The sequence below is a fragment of the Hypomesus transpacificus genome, chromosome 11 (assembly GCF_021917145.1).
Source record: "Hypomesus transpacificus isolate Combined female chromosome 11, fHypTra1, whole genome shotgun sequence".
Taxonomy (NCBI): Eukaryota; Metazoa; Chordata; class Actinopteri; order Osmeriformes; family Osmeridae; genus Hypomesus; species Hypomesus transpacificus.
In genome coordinates this window covers 15,708,963-15,733,243 of record NC_061070.1, presented here as the reverse complement: position 1 = coordinate 15,733,243, position 24,281 = coordinate 15,708,963, and the positions used below count along the sequence as shown (strand labels likewise).

At 38.2% G+C, this 24,281-nt stretch overlaps 1 protein-coding gene and 1 long non-coding RNA gene across 2 annotated transcripts in view; one reads left to right on the top strand and one right to left on the bottom strand.

Moving 5' to 3' along the window:
- LOC124474246 overlaps nt 1-24,173 on the bottom strand; it is a 30,190-nt gene extending 6,017 nt beyond the window's left edge. Inside the window, exon 1 of the long non-coding RNA XR_006956798.1 lies at nt 23,644-24,173. This is a non-coding gene — a long non-coding RNA (uncharacterized LOC124474246). The remainder of the gene's footprint in view (nt 1-23,643) is intronic.
- On the top strand, nt 2,398-5,442 carry foxg1d (forkhead box G1d). The gene has a single exon (XM_047030216.1). The coding sequence runs from the start codon at nt 3,018-3,020 to the stop codon at nt 4,086-4,088; it is 1,071 nt and encodes a 356-aa protein (XP_046886172.1). The 5' UTR covers nt 2,398-3,017; the 3' UTR covers nt 4,089-5,442.
- Nucleotides 24,174-24,281: the final 108 nt, after the last annotated feature.

Genomic DNA, 24,281 nt, shown 5'->3' with positions numbered 1-24,281 from the left:
TAGTAGTCCCTAGGGGGAGCTCTGGTATATGAATACTCTGTTCAATCTCCTGCAATAGCTTCATGTTTTGACATTTTTCAAAAAATTCCTTCATCCAACTTTCCTCCTCTGAACGCATGACAGAAGTAGACTGAAAGATGTCAGCCAAGTTCATGTTTAGTGAAACCAAGATAATCATAATCTTGCACTTAAAAGTAGATCATAAAAAGTTAAGGGTATGTATTTTGGCAACATGGTTTTAATCTGTGCAGCTGTGAGCTGCTGGGTGCTAGTGAATCACTAGGCTGAATGACATTCTATCATGTGATAATTTTACCCTAAGTATAACACACACCAAGCCATATAAGGTTTGGTCAACTTCATCTGGCAAAAAACGTTGTTCATTTGTACCCACAACTGATTTCCCTCCTGAACGATATAAATAAAGATGGAGTCAGAATCTGAAATGTCCTCATGTCTATTTAATGCCAGCGGAGATGAGCTTAATGGAAATGTTGGCCCATACGTCTCCATGTTGTGAGTGTAGCGTTCCTGTTTCCGGAGCTGCTCTGTCAGTGATTGGCTGGGAAGGAGGGGGTAGTCACCGAACAGTGCTCGGACCCAGGAGGCCTAGCCTCCAGTTGGCCCGGAGCCTGCGGGGGAAACAAACCATTACCATGTTTCTATCTATATATCTACTGTGTTTATATATAACACACAGTATTTATGCGCACAGCGGGACTGTGGAGCACTGTTTCCCTCAAAGTAAAGATTGTTTTAACCTGGGTCGGACTAAGAAATCGGTATCTCTCTATCTCCCTATACATTTAAGTTGGCACACAAAACATTTAGGGAAGCATATGCAGTAACCTCCACCAGCTGCTGTTGTGGCTAGCAAACCAGCACATGGGGGGTTAATACTGCACTTCATCCTCAACCTATCACCCCAGATTGGATTGACAATGTGTGTGTGTGTGTGTTTGCAATTTTATAATGCCTGGATCTTATCTTGGATATCATACAAACAAGTCTGTAAAGAAGAAAAACTAACAGGTATCATAATTCCTATTTTAAATGGAAGTGCTGCCATTTCTCTTGTAGAAAGTCGACTTCTAGGAATAAAATAGGCCTGCACATATTATAATTGAATTCACTACATGCAGCCATCAACAGGACTACATAATCCATTCAATTCATGCATTATACTGTAGTCTAGTTTAAGTACTGTGTTGTTTTTGATGATTGACAATTTATAAAATGTAAATAATTAAACTTTGGTATTTTCTTTTTTACATTGTGAATGTTGTATTCCTCCTTGTTTAAATATCATAGGCGTTAATTGATGTTTCAAATGTTTGTATAATTATTGTAAGTATTGTTTTATAGGCATCCAATTGTGTACATAAAAATTAAAACAAATAATTGGGCTGCATTTTTTCCATTCATTTGTTTCAGTGACACTTTGATTTAATTTAAACTATTCCCATCACTCTGCTGATCAATCAAACTAGTTGTCTATGGTGTTATATACCTTTTATACTTGCAAAATATTATTAATGGCTTGATGTGAATATCTAAATATAATGAAATTGTATTGTATTATATTCTGACATGTACATATATATATATATATATTATTTTCAATTCATGTCAGAATATTATATATATATATATATATATATATATATATATATATATATTTATAAATATATATACATATATATATAGATGTATATATATATATATATTGACATGAACTGAAAATAATATAGTTACATTAAATTATTAAATAACATACAATTCCATTATGTTTAGATATTCACAACCAAGAAATTAATAATTATTTTGCAAGTATAAAGGTAAATGACACCATGGAAAACTAGTTTGATTGATCAGCAGAGTGATGGAACTAGTTTAAATTAAATCAAACAGAAGTGTCACTGAAACAAATGAATGAGAAAAAACTTTTAATTTTTTTTTTTTTTTTATATTATTGGGATAGGTTAAATGTTGCAGGCATAAATCCCTCACATATTAAGTCCTAAAATAACTGCTAACCATAATCCAAAATTTCGTTAACACATCTTAAAAACAAAATAAAAACTTATGAATTGTTTCATTCAAATGTCTATAATAATGTTGAGAAATATCATTAAAAGCCATTAATATTAGTCTACTACTATTATATACTATAACACACTATGAACACTGTTTTAACCACCTCTTAACATGAATGTGCGCAAACTGCAATATCGCGCCTAAGTTAGTAAGCAAAAGTATTATTTACTCTTGCCTATACCCTAAAAACACCTATATACTTAATAATATTTGATGTAGGCCTATATGCCAACTATTTGCAATCAAGGGTCAAGTCACCCGTAGTCAGGAGTCTTCGTTTTCTTTGTTGCAGCACTGTGTACCACACGGTGGAGGCGCTCAAGTAACAGTGTTCGACTGGTTAGGTACAGCTAGGCTACCGTTTTGGGTTCTGTAGGCTACACAAAGGTTGTTAGACAATACAAGCGCTTTATATGCTAGTGCCCATTTGTGAACATTGTTTGCTTATATAAATTCAATTGTAAATGTTCCCCAATAAGCGCAGTAGGCTACTATCTGCAGCTGTCGCCGAATTACTTTACGCACATATACCGTATCCACATACGCACGCACATGCCAGTGGCCACAGACTGCGCGTTCGCGCGCGCACTAACAAATACGTGTCTGCATTTCTATGTTCACTCCACTTCAAGAACTGCGAAGGAAAGGTTGCAAAACATTTTGATCATAAAGAAAATTACAAAATCACGTTGTAACAATCACGTTTTGTTAACAGAAAAAACAGTAAGTTGGGCTACAGGCTCCTCCCCTTTGGTGATGCAGTGATAAGACTGAACCTCCTTAATTACTAATTTCGCCATCCCAGACCCGTACCGCTCTCTGTCCTACGAGTTCCTTCATGCATGCAATGTCCTGATTCCAACGGTTTCTGATCTATTCGTTTTAAAACGGCCAACCTACGTTCATCGTTAGATTACGGCATGGAGAATCTGAAAGAGCCGCCGATGGTGCACAGGTCTACGTCGTTCAGCATTAAGAGTCTATTGCTTCCGTCGAAATGTGACAAACATGATTCCGCGATCTCCGAAAAGAACACTCCATCACCGGGTTCTGATTCCGAAAAATCCCTGGACCCTGCTGAGATGGAACCAGCACATTTGGATCCAGACAAAACGAAAGAAGAGGAGGAGAGCAGCACCGAAAATGCGACAGAGCCGGGGAAAAACGGGAAATATGATAAACCACCTTTCAGCTACAATGCCTTGATTATGATGGCTATCAGGCAGAGTCCTGAAAAGAGGCTGACGCTCAACGGTATCTACGAGTTCATCATGAATAACTTTCCTTATTATAGGGAGCACAAGCAAGGTTGGCAAAACTCCATCCGACACAATCTCAGCCTCAATAAATGTTTTGTTAAAGTCCCGAGGCATTACGACGACCCAGGAAAGGGAAACTACTGGATGCTGGACCCATCGAGTGACGACGTGTTTATTGGTGGAACTACAGGGAAACTTCGGAGACGCTCGGCCACCTCGAGAGGGAAGCTGGCGATGAAACGAGGTCTGCGCTTTGCTCCTCTCGGTTTGGGAATAAACGACAGGGCAAACAACCCTTTATATTGGCAGATCTCGCCGTTTTTATCTTTGCATCACCCCCATTACAATGGCTCATCGCCGGGATTTCTAAACCAAGGTCACGCGTATGGGTCCTTACTCCCCGGGGTGGAGCAGCTCAGTAACGGGGACCTTACGCGTCCCATTCTCGGTGGATCAGCTGGGTCTCTGGGCTTAAACAGTTACGGCATGAGCACGTCTCCTGTAGGGCTGCTGTCTGGGCAGAGCGGCTACTTTGTCTCAGGGAGTCAGCACCCTCCGTCGCACCTCCAGCAGAGCGCGCCAGGCTTTGGTGTGCCGGCCAGCTCAGCACAGACTCTCCTCTCAGACACACTCAGAACATCCTTACCGCCCTTCTCCCCGGGAGTGTCGAGTGGGTTTCCTGGAGTTTTGTCCCACCAAAAGAGGGTTGCTCCGAATGCATTTTTAAACTGATATTATCACTGCAGAAATTAAGGATGAACACAATAAAAGGGCAGGAAAATATAATTGATCGTCAAGTAAATCGACTATTCCTTAAAGAAATGGCCATATGTACCCCTGAAGTGCAATGGTTTATTATGTTGCGCTATTTGAAAGGGACACTCGCGGGTTGTAAACTTACTAGACTTGCCAAAGGCAACGATATATTTCGAGCTATTTATATCTTGTACAAAGACTTCAATACTTTCTTTAAGTCGTTTATTTATGTTTTATATTTATTGTACAATGTATTTAATTTTTGTTGTCAATGAACTCATCAGTATTGAGGATAAAACGTAGCATTATAAATTATTTATGTGGGTATTCATTTTGAATTAATTTGGGGGACAGCGCCTTAAATGAATCAGGGTAAAAGTCACACAAGAGACAACGACAGCCTACAACTCTTCTCTTCTCAGGTTTCAGGTCTATAGACTCAAATGTATAGGCTACTGATGTATCTTATAAGAAAATGTTATGCAACACGTTAATAGAGAAGGGTAGAGTTGAGCATATATATATTTTTTTTTATAATAGCCTAATATTGTCCTTGTTTTGTCAGGTGGGCCGTTTATCGGCGCATGTAGAGTAGCCTATATGACACTACGTGCATGACAGTAGGGGCAGTAGGCCTCCATCTTGATGCTATAGCATGCCCAGTGACTGACCCTATTTACCGTATATTTCCATCTTTCATATAAAGCACTTGAGGTATTCAACTTCCTGGTAAAATCCTATCCTGTTGTCATGACCCTTGACCTTCTCTCTTTTCATAATTTCCCCACCTAACAGACATCCTTTTAAAGATAGATAAATTAATGAAAACGAGATTGACAAGGCTGGCTATCCAGTCAATGCAATGTGGACGGCATCTTAGCTTACTTAATTGTTTTATATATATAAAAAAAAATGTTTGGCAAATGGCGCTGAATCAGGGCATACACTACCTATATACTTTAATCCGAGAATTCCTCATAAAATCACACCATAGAGGGGATATGTATTCAAAAATAGGAGCAGGTTGATTCCTCAAACAGTTTCCGTGTTCACCAGGCTACTATATACAGGGAGGAACCGAGCAACAAAGGCATAGGCCTAACAATTGACTAATTTCTTTTATTTAGGCTATAGGTGGGCCAGGTTTATTTATTTCAAGGCATTTACTTTTCGATGTTGAATATTTTTTGGTACAATTTCTTTTGAACGTTTGCACTTTTGTTGTAGACTTGTACGAAGTATGTATTGTCTGTTTTTGTTCTTGTATATTTTCGAAAAACTAACTTGATTAAAATATAAAACATTTGTGCAATACGTAGCTTATGTGTTGCATATATCAACACCTTACTTCACTGTTTGAATTATCTTTCTTATTTTGCTTGATTGTTTCCATCAGTGTGGCGTGAGTCCAAATGATGTGTTGAAACAACAACGTGCAGTGTAGTCCATCCTGTGTACAATGACTATCAGACCCATAGCCTATACTACACCTATGAAGAAAAAAATGCAAGTGGGCTACTAACAGTAACAGCTATAAAGTTAGGTAACATAGTCTTAAGATTTAAAATCTAAAATACCTATGTGGACTATCTATTTAAGATATGCAAAGGGTTCAAGTTAGAAGTAAAACTAAACAAAAGTTGCAAAATAGACTACACTAACGTCATACGAAAACCTTTTGGTCCGCTGAGTAGAATATAACTATAATAACCGAGTTAAGAGTGCACCAAGGTCTAAATTAATTTAGACCCTTATTTCAGGTGGCTTGTGTAAAATTATAGGCTATTGTAGCCTTTTACAAATATACAATTGCAAAAAGAATAATGAGATCTATCCAATTCTTTTTCAACACCATTAAAATCATAAAAAGCGGCCAACATCGTTTCATTTGACGTTCAAAAGACGCCATGTTGAAATAAAGCAGAGTGTTGATGTGAAATTGCATGACCGTAGCTGCCAATTTCTGTTCGGACCTAAATGCCTCGATTTATTTGTTAGTTCTAAATAACCAGCCTAGGCTTTGCAAGCTTGGTAAAACCCAACATGGGTTAGGCTACATATTTTAATAGATTAAGAAACATTTGCTGTAAGGCTACCTCCTCCCCAATTTTGGTTGCTTCTTCAGATAAACACAACGGCCGGGTTTCCCAGATTCGTTAAGAAGCTCTTAACGCTAGGATCTTCTTAAGAACGTTCTAAGAGCGTTCGAGAGGGTCCTTGGAACGTTCTTAAGACGCTCTTAGCGTCAAGAGCTTCTTAACAAATTTGGGAAACCCGGCCAACATTGGTTTGCTGGCAAGAGATTGACGTATGGCTATCCCAGTTTGCTGGAAGACTTCGATCAGTCCGTGCGGGTTTATAAAAAAACGGATATATAGTGTAGGTTCATTCATTTTCTGTTAATGAATGTGTCGTTAATTAGCGTACTACAAGCGAATGTTTCTTGACAGATCTCAATAAACGAGGTACATGCAGTTACAGGGGCGAATCTAGGTTCCACTTTTGGGGGGGGCTAAGCCCCTAGATAAAACTTGTTCTTGTTCCTGTGACCCAGCAAAACTAGGGGGGTCTGGGGGCACGTTCCCCCAGAAGAATTTTTTTAAAATATCCTTTTAAAAAGTCCTTTAGTGGGTTTTAGAAAGATAAATTAACACATTTAGACTTAAAATATGAAAGAAAAATAAAATATATATTTAAAATATTAAAAATTGGGGGGGAGGTTAATGAAACTTTTGGAGGGGGGCTCCAGCAAGTAAATACAATGCAAATACACATAATCAATTATTTAACTATGTTTCCAATCAAAATGATTGAGGGGAAAAACGTTGTACATTCAGTGAGCTTTATTGTGTGTGGCTTATGCTCATAAAACTATAGCTATATTCATCTTTACGAACCATCACTTTCTAATAGGCCAGTGGCTCTTGTGCACGTGCCTGAACCATAAACTGTGAGAGGATAATAATGCCTAACTTCTAATTTCAATTCACCATAGCTTCACTGTAGGCCCCATCCGAAATATATCTGGGGAAGCAATCCTACCCCGAAGAAAATTGCGTTTATAAAAAATGAAAATGTACAACACACTGCAGCTGCCTGTTGCATACATTCAGCAATTGCAGGGCCTATATGTGGGCCCAAGTGCCTGGTCGACCTATTTCCCATGGAGGTTGGATAGAAAAATATGACTAGTCACGTGTTTCGTCATGAAAGATTGGAATGTATTTTTTTAACTTGGTGGCCTTCTATTCACTGAATTAACTTTGCGGTCGTCGAGTGCCGATTAATTTGTCGATAAAACGAATACTGGTTGGCCATATAGGTCAAGGTATTTGCCTTCAGACGGTTAAAAAGTTAAATATGCCGTTGCCATTCTATAAAGTAGATTTGTATGAGCCTAATTAGACAAAGTCTGATTGGTCATGTTTGGTCTCAGTTAGGCTACTTCTTAGGCCAACATTTCAAAGTGTGTGAAGTTTTCCTTTCACTGCTGTCTTTCATGTCACTCAACACTATACATGTAAATTCTCCAGTGATCCGATAGGAGAGGGGTGGCAACTCGATAGGCCGAGGGACAGAAGAACACCGGCATAATAGGTCTACTCTTTCCTTTTAGAATGGGCTCAACAATCGCGTTAAATAATTCGGAGAACATTGTTTACAGGGGACACGTCCACTGATGTTAAGTTTAAATGTGAAATAAAATTATTAGGCCTACGGAATTACATATTGAACAGACGTGATGACGAAATCCACATTTAAGGTAGGCTACGCTGATAATTAATCAAATTACAGGATAAAATGATTTACCCAAAACTATTCGATTAAAATACTTAATTTGACATTTCTGTTATAAGTCAATATTATCAACTCACCTTAATATGCCTGTTTTGACAGTGGACGTATTGGCCTAGTTGCTTAGATGACACAAAGGAACACATTTCAGCATATATGGACGTATGTGAATATAGGATACAGACCATTTTGATGAGTCATTGCATAGCCGGTTGACAGATGAGACAGTTGTTCTATAAGTTATTACACAATTTTATGATTTATTTGACTGTTTATTCCCATCATGGAAAACAGTTCAGTCATCAATCAAGACTTTAGATAATAGTCAAATAATTATTTTTGTTTCTTATCGAACCATTGGCCAAATTGATTTAATTTGCCTATAGTTCTAATAAATATGCTTTACATGAGCATTATAAAGTGCAATATCAGTATACCTTATTGATTTCGTTATCTTCCTTTTGAAAGAAATGATATGTAGGCTATCTGCAACGATATATTTTCTACCTAACCTACACAATAGACAGAAAATCCAATAGCCTAGACGTCCCGTCTGGGCATCTAAAGTTACTGGTGGGACCAGGTGGAATTCACAAAAAAATGAGGGCCCTTCGACGCTAGTTTCCTGTCATGAAACATTGAAGGAGTGATAAGGCTTGTAATGCATATATTACACCTGAATGACACGGCTCCTTAGACATTTGGGGACATCCTTAGTGATAGGCCTTTTGGAATCGGGGAAAAATCAGAAAAATCAAGAAATATGAGGTAAGGCTGTAATTTTACAAGCTACTTGTCTCCACAATATAAAAAGTAAAATACAATAGAGCATTGATGCTTGGTGTTAATACGGTATGTGTGGACCATTATAATGACCCATTTATCAATCCGCTTCATGCTGAGGGGATCACACCGTTTGACCTTGCAAGTTATGGCGCGTATTGCTTGTTTGAGGTCTGTTGACCTGAAGTTATGAAATATTTGCCCCGCATGCATTAAACCACTCTTAGACACCCAATCGAATAAGTATGCAATCTGAGGCAACGAATAGGCTACCAATCACGTGAAACAAAATATTGATAATTGGAAGTAGATGTGATAAAAAATAATGTATTTATTATGATTTATTGAGAATTACAGCTCTAATCTAGAGTTGGATACAAAGTGATTTAAATCCCACGCTCATCTGTCATCGCTCACCTCAGATTTTTCCTGTCTTGTCTCAGGTTGCCTCTTTCTTCAAACCTCATTGGCCGGGTTTCCCAGATTCGTTAAGAAGCTCTTAACGCTAAGAGCTTCTTAAAAGCGTTCTAAGAGCGTTCTAGAGCGCTCTTCGAACGTTCTTAAGAAATTCTTGGCCGGGTTTCCCAGATTCGTTAACGCTAAGAGCGTCTTAAGAACATTCAAAGGGCGCTCTAGAACGTTCTTAAGAAGATCTTAGCGTTAAGAGCTTCTTAACGTATCTGGGAAACCCGGCCAAACGGTGGCAACAAATATACTCAACTTTAACTTGAAAACAATTACATGGAAGGTGGCAAAACACAGTGGGATTCAAAACGAAATATTTCTTCTCTTCCTACTGTGTCCTACTTCTCTTACTCCGAGTGGATCACTTTCAAAAAGTTTGAACAATGACGGTGTCATTATAATGCTAACCTGCTTATTCCCCTTTCAAAGCAGGTCACCATAGAAACCACTGGAACCACAACAAATAAGGATTGCAGGGCCTACTATAATGAGTAGACTGCATCCTACAGTTCCAGAACAATATATTGTTTTCACAAATCATAAGGCACTATATTCATTACAATATGATTTAATCTCCAGACAGAATAAACTATAAAACAACATTTTACTCAGATTGCTTAGCACCCCTTAATATTTCATTCGGCTTTGTGTATCATCATGTGTTTACATTCCCACTCAAAATCAGTTTGATAGAGACAGTTTTAAATATCAAAACATAGGCCTGAAGACATAGCCTATGTTGGAAGCTTCCATAGCACTCAATCATTTTCACTTGACAGATCAGGAAGCCTAAGGAGACATTTTAGATCAATGGACCACCACACAAAGAAATGAAAATATGAAATTCATTTTACAAAAGTATAAAATCCTACAACCCCAATTTGTTTGGGAGGGGATGTGCATCAAATGGTGCAGCAGTAGCCCTAACGTGCTCTAAGCATCTCTAAAACATGTGGGCAAGGAACATGCTTTATAATTTTTCCTCGCCATATTCTCCATTCATTCTGTACAATTACATTCTGTTCTCGTACATTGGGAAAAATATTAGTGGCACGCGAATAATAAGTTAACTTCAAAACTATACCTTGTTTTTTCTGCTATATCCTGACAGTTTTAAACATTCACAGCCTTAAACGCATTGCCTGGCAACGAGCACAGCCAATGGGTGTTCAAATGCCCTGATACAATGCATGTTCTTCCTTGCTCTCTTATACACATACAGGTGCGAGAGGGTCAAGACAGACTGGGATGTCTGGTTATGTTAAAGATCATTCTGGTCAGTGGACACTAAAGATACTTCCTCTAAGTGGCACTTAATCTGCAATAGACTGTTTAAAGGGTAATTGGAAGTGTCCTGACCCCTACGCAACATTGCTTCCTGTGCTCACTATTAGTGAAGAACTGTTTCACTAATCCTAAAATTCCAAGGTTGACTCTAAAGACATTTCTAAAATAAGAAACACCATGACAGTTGCATGTGTGCATTCGTTGCCTTGTACCTGTACTTGTGTAACGACAATAAAGTTGAATCTAATCTAATCTAATGTGTGGCCATGCACTTTCAGGACAGGGCTTGGTTAATGGCTTTACAAAGTTAATTAGATACAAAGTCAGACATTTACGATGTATCTCGTGGAAAATATTGGAAGCTGTCGAAAGACAATCTCTGCTGTCATTACACTGAGACACTGATTTAAAAAGAAGATTGCTGAAAACTATTGTATCAATAAAATATCCAGTTACTTTACAGTCAAGGCTTCGCAATGGTGTTGGGCAAGGATTGAGACTAGAAGTAGGTCAAAGAAAACTGATGGCTGAGCTTTTTATTTACATACAGTCTGCCACAACAAAGAATTGACAGTAAATGAAGGAAGATTGTTTTAAGAAATATATTTCAATATATATTTAAAAAAACAAGAGACAAGTTTATCATTTTAAACGGCAGAAACTACACCAAATCACTCTGTGTGAATAAAATGTTGAAGAAAACATTGTAACACGCGTCAAATACAATGCATCATCAATCAAACACTTTTGTCCTACAAAATGCATTGTATTTGAAGTGTATTACCGAAGTGTCTGATTTACAACCAAAACAATGCAAACATTTGTGACCATTATTTTTTTAATGGAAAATCCTTTTTAAGTAACACAATGTTTGACGATCCTTACTCTGCCATCAACTACACCACAACGAAACAAGTGTTGGGTTGTCAGAATTGATGAGAAAGAAAACACCCCGCAGTTGGTTAAAGGGTGCTTACAACTTGTCATCATGGTCATAATTCTGACAACTGTACAAAGAATACAACTGAGAATTCTAAACTACAAATGAGAGGTAATCATTTGACAAACATCCACCTCACACACCAGCTCTCACACATTCTAGATGCTTTTTTATCGCATATACCACCACCATTTACCACACTATTCACAAAAGAATAATGTAGTGAGGGTATCGACATTGTGTCAGGCAAATTGTTTATGCTTATTCCGTGAATATTTTATATTCTAGTCTGATTTGATCCCATTGCAGTGGTTTATTATTGTGTAAAAGCTCAGCAGTGATTGAAACACAGTTGGGAGTCTATCGTGCATTACAAAAAGTCTGAGATTCACACATGAACTTCACTTGAAGTTGACTTTGGACCTAAGTTTGCAGTTCTGAAAAGAGTTGGAGCCACATAATGGTAGGGGTCTTAACAATCTTAATTTTACTACATGTGTTAAGTCCATTTTCAAAATCTACTGTGGAGGTTGGATAGACCAAAAGTTATCAAGCATATTCGGTTGTAAACGTTATGAAGAATACTTTGTTTACATAATGTCGTCACAGTAAATCGTTTTTCATTTGGGATCAGTGTTCAAAACATTGCACGGATACAAAGTTGTATGTTTTACAGAACTATAAAAATACAGATTTAACTTTGAAGCAATGCTTACACTTTACATCAAGCATAACCCTAAATCAAATACTATTTAGTTAAACTGTCAAAACGGTTGACCACCTCTCCAGGAATAAACTTGCTTATCCTTTGTCTATCAGTCTTTATTATAGGTAAATATATATTGAGATGTTTGTTATGTTTATCAAACAAAAAATGTTTTATTTAAACATACATATATCAAACATAAATGTTTTAAATAAAAAAGCATTTTTTTTTTCAGTGTTTTACATGATCTTACCTCTATATCAATGAGCACTGTACATTGTTTGTAATATCATTCAAGCAATCAGTAGAAATTGTAATGGTTTAGGTCTCTATTACAGATTTTCATCACTTAAGGTAACGTTTATCTACTCAAGAACATACTGATATGGTCAAAACAGTTCTTAATACAACGCAATAATAAATCAGAAAAATAGTACTGGTAAAAAATCATGTAAAACACTGATTAAACACTTAACATTTCTTTTATTATAGAATTCTGCAAACTATCATATAGTTTTTGCATCTTCAACCTTCAGCACACCAAAATGTAAAACATTCTGAATTCCATAAAAAATATTTAATTTGATTAAGTGACAGATTAAAGTAAGGATCAGCGTAATTTATTTTTTTGTCATTACTAAACAGTTAATAGCTAAAGCTAATAAATCTGTAGATTCACATAAAAATTATGAAGACACATACCACAGATTTATTTTGGTAAAATAATAGGTTATTACCAGAACTTGCCGGGGATGCAAGGGGAATCCGATGATTTTTTCCAAATGTATTCTAAGAATAAGAACTAGTACACATAAAGTCTACATCTGAATGTCATCAAGTTATTGTTTAGAAAATACATTTTAAAAATCCTTTGCTTTGAGCGGCAACAACTTTGTTGCCCAAACATTTCATAATAAATACAACCAATAATGTTTCGACAACATTTTCAGAAAAGTGTGATGTCAGAAGTCTTCATAGCGAGGACGGTGATCCGCCATATTAGAAATACCTCAGTGCACCTTGGCTAAAGACTACATTTTAAACCCACACTCTGCACAAACAACTTCCCGTGCAAACAACTTCAATGACCCAGCAACATTGGGTTCGATTTTGTGGGGCATTTCTGCCTTATTTTCAAACAAACAGACAGAAATCGAAGGGCCTAAACCTCTACAAACAAATCTCCCCCGCCCCCTGTTAGAATTGCGTGCAGAATTAGAAAGTAGGGTTTGCTGTGGGAGCGTGTACACCCAGGCGAGATGACCTTCCCCAAACTGGCAGTGATGCGAGGGTAGAAAGGGCCAGTGCGCATGCCCAGTAACATCCGCAGCATTTCGTGACAACACTAATAGTCTGCATGGATCACTGGCACGCAGAGTCACTTCTCATTAGAATTATCTCCATCTTCTACAGGCTCTAGTTTCAGAGCTCCATCTGAATGGTTTCCAGGGATGTCTACAATCCTTTGGCTCCACCCCTTCCCTACCTCCCTCTATCCTAATCCCTCCCCTGATTCGTAATGTCTTGGTTTAGGTTTTGACGTTTTCCCAGCACCAACAAAGGCAATGGCCGTGGACTCACAAGATGTCCGATTCTTTACATAATTTCAAAGTTTATCATGTACGCATGCTTGAGATTTTCATTTTTCTACAAATGTGCCATCTGCTTTGAAGTTGTTAGGCAGTGATTAAAACCAGATGTTCTGGAGATGTGCATTACAGTAGTTCTTCAGTGTTCGCCATCTTCAGCTTCCAAGGTCTGCTCCATACTAAGATGCAATGAAGTCTAGCTTTTATCAATGAATTACATTTTCTACCATTGAATCACAAACTATTTCAAAAAAGTCCCCTAAATTAAGGTTTCTGTGTTGAATTCAGATTGCATGACAATGGCTTAGTTCAAATTCGGACCACAAAATTTCATTTTTTTAAGGCAACGGATATCTATGTTATCGTTGGTTTGATACCATTAAATAAAGTTATGCTATTTCAAATGTGTAGAGTGGTAAAAAGATCATTAAAGTAGCAAGCAGACATTATGGGATGAAAGAAGGCAGGGTGAGGGGAGAGTAGGGCAGAAGGAGAGTACAGGCGGGGGATGGGAAGAAGGGATGGAGGTGGGGCGTGGGTAAGAAGACGGGTTACTGGGGCTAGATGAGGGGCGGTGGAGTTTGTGTTATCACCAAGACCATGTCCTGAGGAGGTCTGGGTCTCAGCATAGGGTGAGTGGCAGCTGAAACCCCAGCCACCACATGGCATCATGTGACCCCCCTGACGCCTCAGGAACAACAGCGATGAGAGCCTAGTAGAAAAAGTGCTGATCCGCTTCTGCCGTTGAAATGATACAAACACCACATTAAAAGTGTTTGTTTAGCTCTTTTTTTTGTGCACATTTATCAAATATTTGTGCTGTTTGCAACTCCGCGTATTTGCTGAACGTTTTATGAAACGTTCAAAGTGCTGCTGTTAATGAAGCAGGCATCAGATAACTGTCCAGCCTCAATTTCTGTAAGTTGTCTACACTTACCTTATTATTACATTTAGCAAGTTTAACTAGACAAATACAATTATGATCCACAAGAACATTACACATGATCTTGTGCCTCATTCTACAGAGATTTTTATAAATTAACGTAACTGTATTTTTAAAAGAAAATAAATATCACGCCGTATATTTTGAATCATTCAAATTGTATTTTTTTTATTATGATCGTTGATGCTGCTACCATAGTTATCATAATCTTACCTGTCCATATTACTATTGTGATGACTATTGCAGTTATTGCAATTCTTTAATAAGACAAGCAATACTTTAACTTAAAACAACTTATTTTTAAGACACACTAGATATTTCCTGCATACATTGACAACAAATGTCCAGTGTAATTAGACAATACGGCCAGCAGATCAACAAACATCCCTGGTTATGATTCAAACAGGATTTTTTTTTATAGATCTGCAAATACTTATTTTCAATTTCATTAATTCAATTGTTCACAGTTACAGCTAATTATTTATGTGAATGATGGTAACATTCATTTGGTAATAATAAAACAAATGCTACACTTTTATGGGAATCAGTTGCATTTGTTTTGATAAATGAATGGGGATAAGTGACAATAGGCTACTTTTTAATTGATTTCCTAATGAAAAACATAACATTTAAATTAAATGATACAAAGCACTGACGGCACTGTATCAAATGCAGCAGCAGTAGAACTTTATATATCCCCAGAGGCAATTGGATGTGCATCAGTAAAACAAAATAACAAAACAATAACACACAATATCGCATAATCTAAAAAGAGTAGTCATAACAGATATAGAAGTACACAAGTATTCTATGTTTTGATACTACCAAAACTGAAACAATAGTTACGAAGCGTGGTTGGGTGGTTGTGCTGATATTACCTTTTACTATTGGAGTTTACAAGTAAAATGTCTGAGTATATAAAGGAATGTTTGTATCTGTGTTGGCTAGTGAGTATTTGAAGCGGGAACCCAATAAAAAAGGTCTGAAACTCTAGGTGCGGTGGGTGGGAGCTGTCAGACAGGGTGGATTCTGATACCTTGTATAATAACGGTTTGTTATTTAAATCAGGTAGACTTTTCAGTTGAATACTTTTGATACAACTGTACGAGAGCGCTTGATCGCCTTAGTTGACACGTTTTTAGTTTAAGATTGAGAGAAGAATACCAACAGAAAATAAGATGGACTCAATAAAAGATCTGAACCAAGTCATCGACAATAAGTCGTTTCTGTTTGATGCTGAAAGAAAATCATAATTATTAAAGACGTTGAAAAGGTTTCCCAGCATGCATGTAAAGAATCTTGACAATGTTTTGTTTGTGTTTTGTGCAAATGGTGGTAAACCAACTATTTTCTTTGGACTGCCACTGATATGGTCCACGGCACATGTACATAACAGGAAATTAGATACCAACTATTTGTTATTTTATAGAAACCTTTAATAGGCCGACATTATCTGTTAGCTTTGCTCCGACAGCCTTGATTGCTGTTAAACAGTCTTGTGATAGTGGCCGGGAAGTCCCTCTGTTAAAAGAGCTCCAGACTTTACTGCTCTAGAAACCAAAGCAGCCAGGCAGGGTTGGGTACCAAAGTATTACATGTGTTTTTCACCCACTAATTCCTAAATGCTCCAAATTCCAAGTTGTTCTATCCTGCAATTGATTTAAATTCAAAATAGAGGGCATAAATGCAATTGTTAATATGGAGTGTGAATAAAAAACAAGTGTGTATGATTTTTTCCAATATATATGTACCAGTTACAGTAAAAACGATCCCTTTAGAATTAAATAAAGTGAATATTGACTCAAAATTTGGGGCATCAAGTAAAATGTGTTAAAACAGTAGAAGTCAATGGTAAATGTATTTTCTATTAATATTATGCACCTCATCACATTTTAACCACCTAAATAAAAACTTTTGAGTTCACAACTTGGATTTTTGTTCATTAAATTACATCAACCTCACAAATATCTTTTCTTCACATTTCATTTGACCATTAATGTTCAGCTATGTTAATACTCAGTTTTAGGGACATTGTCATTGTATTAATCATTTTAAAATAAACTTGTATCTTAATGTATACCGTGTATCATTATATTCTTGTGACCACTTTCTCCTGAAAAAATCAATCATTCAATAGACAGATCAAAGATTTAAGATTTTCTTGCCCCATTAAGCCATATCCACATCAGAGATTTAATAATAGCTCATATCTTGATCTAAATATTGCTCACTCAAGTAATAACTCAGTATGGTTTTCTTCACAAAATATGAAAGGACTACCATATTTACAGGATCTTCTTATAAGCAACATTTATAAAAAATGTATAACTTAATTGAAGCTGTGAATTTAGAGAAACACAAGCTAAAACTGTGTTTTAATGTTTCTCTGCATCAGAAATCTTTCTTTTCTAAAAACAGTTCTTCAACCTATAAAAAACAGTTTGGTATTTCTCATAGCCCATGGCTCTTTTTGGTTCAGGTTTATCCATGTAATATAAAAATGTTTAAGGCTGTTGTAGTTATTCAATTGACTGTTTACAGTACACTCTGTTGAGCAAATCATTAACCTCCAATGATACCTTGTGCCAATCCAGGGATTTATAGGTCGCTAATGTTAGAGCCTTGCCAGGGGATAATGCCTGGAGATAACAGGACCCTTTAATTCTGGGGGGATAATCCAGTGTGCCCACAGTAAAGAGTGCCCCTGGCCACATACCATAGTCCACATACCAGCAGCAGAAAGCCAATACAGGCTTATGGGAAGGACATGGTTTGGACCAAATCTGGTACTGGATGATATAGATGGTTAAGGCGGACAGGCGGTAAACACAATGAATAACTGTGAAATGTAAAGCTACCTTGACATTTCATGTTCATTTCACGTTTCATGTCATTTGCATATACAGTTATTCAGACAGGATGAATATTTGCATAAATTGAACAAGTACATATATCTTTTCTAAACATCACCAATCAACCCATGTAAATGCAAAAGTTTTTTCTCTCACAAAGCTTGTGGCCCTGACAGATGAACTAGCAATTACAAAACTCCTTTAGCTGATGCAACAAGCATGTTGCATAGCTACAAATCGTAACCCTTTGACATACCTTCCTGCAAACACATTCTCACTGATACTCAAAACATGTTCCTAGGGTGCATATATTTCACAAGGTCCATCCCTCCCACACTCTCTCAATCCTGGGGGAGCAAGAAATAGAACTCCCAGACAAGAACCCTGGTGTGCTTGACGACTTGTGTTCTAATTGTGGTAACGACAGGGGCGGGTGTGCAGTGCGGGCTACCTTGACCTCCAACAATGGGGTAGGCGAGCAGGTTAAGCAAACAACCCCGGGCTACAACAATAATCCTGCTGCCTTGCAAGAGATGTGGGTGTCAGGGTACATCCAGGATGCTATTCATCAGCACTTAGGGAACCACCATTCACGTTAGCCCATCTAAAATTCATCAGTGAATAACTGTTGGTTTAAAAAAGCGGTTTGCGTTGTGAACCATGAAAGGGGTCAGCCAGAACTTCCATTTGCCCTTCTTAGTATATAGGTTGATTGAACTGGTCTTTAGTTGCATCTTAAACCAAGATCAGACAAGTTTGAATATACCTTTGTAAGTAAATCGTTGCTTCCATATGGCTTTTATCCATACGGCTTTTACATTTACTGTGGTTGCAAGTAAAGGAGCCGTCAGTGACATGCAGTTTTTCAAAGTCTAAAATGTTTTAAATAGGCTGAAGTATTCACATTGTGGTCAGTTTAACTAGTTGCAGATATTTATGATCATATATATTTATCATTATAAAAATACACCTTAAGAGTTGGCCAGACTTAATCAAATTAGCAGTGAGTGAGGGGAACTCTTGAAATGTTTGTTTATACCTCAACCGGAGAATGATTGCACTGTAAAGCGTTACAGATGATTTATGACTACAGACACATTTGTTTGGCGTAAACATCACTTCAAAATGTATATTTGTACAACTTGCACATGTTTTGACATGCAGCAAAGCCGCCATAAAGTTAGTGATGGAACCTTAGACGAAACAGCTTTGCAATCTTACAGGATCCGATTAGATGCCCCATGCTTTTAGACTCTTCCAGGACAAACCCAATGCTCATAAAAAGGATGACCAGTGCCTGGGTCGAAAACCATGCCTGTTTTCGATAAAAACTTCAAATTTATAAAAAATAAACTAGCCACAGACCATCACATCAGTATTATACACATAAACAGCCGGAGGCCTGTGATTGGTTTGCACGTTTTTTTTTCTTTCTTTTGATTTGAATGGGGACATTACACTCTCTGCCTCAAACTACCCCATGCATTCAAAGACATTTCCATAAAAGTGACCTCACATTTAACAGTCGGTTGATGGTCTGTTAGAGAGAGATTGTTTAAGACTATAACGATCTTCAGTTGTTTTGTTTGGAACTGTGGAAGATCCTGAGATCAATGTAACATTGCTGGTTTGTCCAGTTTTCCCATTTGCCTGCAATGATGATAATCAGCATGATACATATTCAGTATAACAATCATAAGCGTACAACAACAAGCTACCCAACCAGAACAGTAGATCTTTTTACCAAGAAAAAAACTTTTTACCAACATCAATTGGCTTTTTAACAATCAATCTGTTTCCCTAAAATCAGCAATGCTGAACAAGCTATGAGAGGTCAAAAGTAAAAGAGACAAAAAATCTAAAACCCATCTCAGTTGTTTTATCTTTATTAAACATCCTTGCTACTGTTGTCAACTGACCTATTAAAACAATCAACTTTTATGATTATTTGTGTCATGTTGGATACATTTCCAAACATAATCATAATAATATAAAAAACGATCAACTTTTCTCAATTCAAATATACTTCAATAGAAATCCATCAAACATATCTACTCAACTGCACACCATACCTATACCTAGGCTGTTTATTTTCAGGCACAAAAAGAGACAAAAAATCTGATCAACAATTTGGTTTTAACTCACTAATTATTTCAGGTGATTTAAATGCATCATGAGACATGCTATAATAATAGAACAAAGCAGATTTAAGTGGAAAAATTTACATGAATGCAAAGTGAGGCACTGCAAGGTTTTTTAAGGACACAATATTATGACCAGAGATATTCTTTTATGACCTTCTGTGGCCAAAAAAAACAATGTTCGTGCATCAAGCCCGTTAACCCAGAGATCCATATTTGTAATCCAGATGCAGTTTTCATGGTGGCAGTTTGCCTACGCTTCTTATTTCTCCTTCACTATCCCTAACACATACATTATATGATCAATTGACCCTAAGGTTCAATCCCACTGCATATCGCACAAGGCTTATCTGTGGAAGTAAGAAAAACAATTCACTCTGTGTATGTTAGCTCTGACGCAAACCCTGCAGCGTGGAGTTTGATATCTGCAATGCTGGTGTATCCATACAAATAAATAGGTATGATTCCCATTAGAACTGAATGATGTCCTGTCCAGTGTCTTAATGTGGGTCTCTAAATATGTCTTAAGATATCTTGACAATTGCAATCCAAAAATAGGTTTTGGCTTCATGTATGGTCTTTTTCGACTCAAGTGATATAGAATCCCTTGAGAGAAACACAATCTTCAAATTGCACAATTACCATGAAATCACATGACCTGGGGCTTGTGGTTCACCGGATAGTGTGAGTACCACATAACCCAAGGCTTTACAGCATGGATTCAATTCTGTCCTGGCCCATTTCCTGCATGTCCTCCCTTCTTTTACCCCCTGCTTTCCTTTTCCTCTCTAACTGTCAATCAAAAAAGAAAAAAGAAGAACAAAAACTTCAAAAATATCTTAGGAATACAAGTATAAGACCTAATCAGACTTAAGTATACTAGGACATCTGCAACCTATGACAATCAGAGGATAGAAATACCTCAATCAATGTAGGGGAACACAGAACCTAAGCAGAGGCAACTTCAAATCCTAATCAGTGGCCTCTACTGTGTGTGATCAGTCAAACCTGCATCACAGTTTGGAAGCAGCGGATCATTTGCCAGTTGTAAAATTGATCTTTGATGACTAGGAAAAACTGACAATGCTTAAAGGTACACCTCTCATAGATAAAACATATCTAAAGGAGGTATGTTGTACAACCAAATTCTGAGCACCAAAATTTTGGGGGCAATTTCCTGTAATAATCATCAGACGAAAGGTTACATGTTATAAATATTTTCACACTGGGTGACTATCACGCACAGTGTGTTACAATGGGCCACCCAAAAAATATCCACAGTATGCATACATGACTAAACTGCATTATCATGCCGGTAGAGTGTACATAAATGTGTGCAGAGATCCCATCACACACACGATTGATTCTCTATGGAGATAAGCCAACAAACAAGAAAGGGATCCTCTAGGCACGTGAAGCATCATGGAATGGTCACAGCGCAAAGGACAGAGTGGACTTTCCTCTGCGGTTCTCACACCAGTCCAAGTTCTGTTACATCCATAACTGAGAAAGAAACCATGGAGGGAGGAAGAGATAGAGGAAGAAAGATGGGGGGGGGGGAGGAAGAGCGAGAGTTTAATATTTGCTGTACCTGCTACATTAGCTGAGGCTCGTCGATTGCAATGTCGTGTTGGATTTCTGAGATGGTGGTCATTCTGCAGAGCAGAGTTCAACAGACATATTGTGGTTGATTTATATGTTGCCACACAAATACACATAACTCTTGGCACTGCCAGTGTGTCATCACCTGCACCAACCAGGCTGGCACTGCCACCCTCCTGCTCTGCCAGCGTGGTAGCACATTAATGATCAGGCATGGCTACCGCCAACGGCCATGTAACTAAATCCCACCAGGCCATGACAAAAGCTCCAGAACCCCCCTGTGTCTATCACTTAACTGTCTGATGCCTAATGAGCATAACGCTGCTTGTTGTGACATACTATGCGGGGGCGACAGTGCATTTTTCAAAAGGGAGAGAAGAGGAGGGCATATCCAAGAATGTGTAAAACATTAACTAACAGCACAAACTCAAACGACAACTGGAGGAGAAATTGACACCTTCCTTGTAAAAATAATCATGTTTTTTGTCACCATAAAACATTGTTGATAATGTCATGTGTTTTATGCCACTCATCTGGCTACCAAAAAGAAAATTTGTCACTGCAGGAAATCCTATGGTTTAGTTTATATGCCTCCAATCCATTACCATGTATTAGTATTTTAGATCTTTCCACTTTTTGTCAGCGTGCATTATCTCTCATTTGCTCAGTTTACAGATCAAATTTGATTGTTTTGTAATGTAGCACATTTCTGGATTCAGTTCTGTCCAATGAACAGCAGACACATGGCCATGCACATACTAACACTGTACTGTACACACACAAACACTTACAATGTACTAAGGCTATAATCCCAATGACAAAAACAAAGAGCAGGATTTCATCTGCCCTATTGACATCATGAAACACAAGCAGCTGGAACAATGTAAAAGGGAAAATTACATCAATTCGGGGCATCGATTACACGATTCTCAACATATATTTGGAAGATAACAGAATTGGGTGAAAGTGGGACAATTCCATGCAAGATGTAATGAGCACAGACATGATTTGGATGTTCGGATCCTGTTGTTATCAGTACAACGGAGCGGATTCAGATCTGCTAAGACTACGTCTCAATCATCTCGTGGACACAGTAAGGCAGTGCGGGACATCCTCAGTGCATGTTTCTCATCAGACCAACACAGCACAAAAAAGTCCTTTAATCACGTAGAAACGAAGCTCAGGACAATAATGGAACAAACAAGTGTCCTGCTCAATAATATTTCTGAAAAGATGTAACTTGCATTGTCAGTTATGTACAGTCCTCCATTTTCACTCAAATTACATTTTTAAAAGGTCACTCAGCAGGCACAGTATTTTCTAAGCACACGCCAAACCTACAGAAACATGCCCAGGAAGAGGTAGAGCTACGCATTTGGACATAAAAGGGAGAAGGGCACCATTTGTGGAGGCAAAGGGAACTGCAAGGTAGAACAAGGCAGCATCCTCTGTGTTCATCCCAGGATCATGAGGCAGCTCACAGTAGGGGCTGTGTGAGGCAACTCAGCCATGAATAATTCCATCTATAAGAAGCTCTCCTATTGGCTACTAGTGGGATTGGATTATGTCAGCCTATCAGAAAGGCTTATAAGTGCAGGTGATCACTTTTGGGAGAGGTTGTAATATGGTTGCAAAGCTTTACAACAGTTTGCACTTATAGGCTCCTGTAGTAACTCAAATCAATGAGACTTTTAACAGTAATAAGATTAGTAGAAGAGAAATGTTAGACAGTGATGCTGCTATCGTGCTCTGACACCCACCAAAGCAAACCCCCTCTGTCTGAGTCTAGCAGACATGTTTAGCCTCATAGAGCGAGTGTTGGTCTGTTAAGCAGACATTCCAGAAGGCTCATATCTTGTTGGAACACTTAACCAGCGTGAAAGACGATGTCAAACAGAAGTCTTATACTCAGTCCGTTTCTTTGAGTGTCAGTTGAGAACAGGGACAACATGGGTTTGGAAAGGCTGAGCGGAGCTTTGAGGCAGAGACGCACATCACACCTTCACACTCTCAGGGTCCCCATGCTCAAGAGGTTAATCCATCCCCTGTGTCCTAGTAATCATCACCTAGAGTGGCTTACGCGCACACACACACACACGTGTTTCCCAACACTTCTAAATCCCAACTAAGGTGTTACCTGACAGCACAGCAAACCCCTGGTTGTTATTTAAGGGATATCATTTAAGTCTAATATCTACAGTGTTTGCATTTACAGATTTACTGACTAATCCCCAAAGATATGACATGTGCACAGCCGCACCTCTGTCAGCCAATCTGTGGAAGCAGTCTGTTATCTACCAACAGGAGGACTAAGGGGCCCTTTAGAGCATCAAGCTGACAAGACTTAAAAGATGACAACATTCATAGCCATGGATGACATGCAGTGAAGAGAACTAATCCATGAGATACATATATCTGCATTACATACCAGTCATCATGGCACTATCTTAGCCAAACAGGTGAGGCTCTCCATTTGATTCCTTTCCATGATCAGGCCTGCACCAGGTCTTGGGTAGAGCCCCATCCATTCCGCAGGGCTAGTCTAGAACAATTGAACCCCTGTGGGGAAGCTTTAGGTTCTTATGTCTACTAAGTTTACTATAAACTATGGCAGCGGCTTTGCACAATTCTAGATTGTAATTGGGAGTGTCTCCATCCGAGAGGACAAGATCTGGAGTGGGTGGGTGGCTGGTTGATGAAAGGGGGCACATCCACAGCCTCAGCCTGGTGAGAAAGCGGTTTGGCAGGAAGCCAGAGATGACTTGGCTCCTCTGACGTCCCAGAGTTTGACCTGGTGGCTCCAATGTGACGCTTAGCATCAGTGTTGCATGGTCAACCGAGCATAAAAACACAGGGCACAAGGAGGCAATGTTGAGGCCCAGCTTCAATACTTAAAACCCGTTTCCTTGTTTCTTTCCTCCCCCCTATCGTTAAGGTTTCATGTTTCCTACAGCACATGATGTGCTAAGCAGAGCCACCATGGATTTCAACTCAGATGATCTATTACTATAAGGATGTCACATGGTGTCAGGATCAAACTTCGCCTTTACACAACCAGCTCATCAA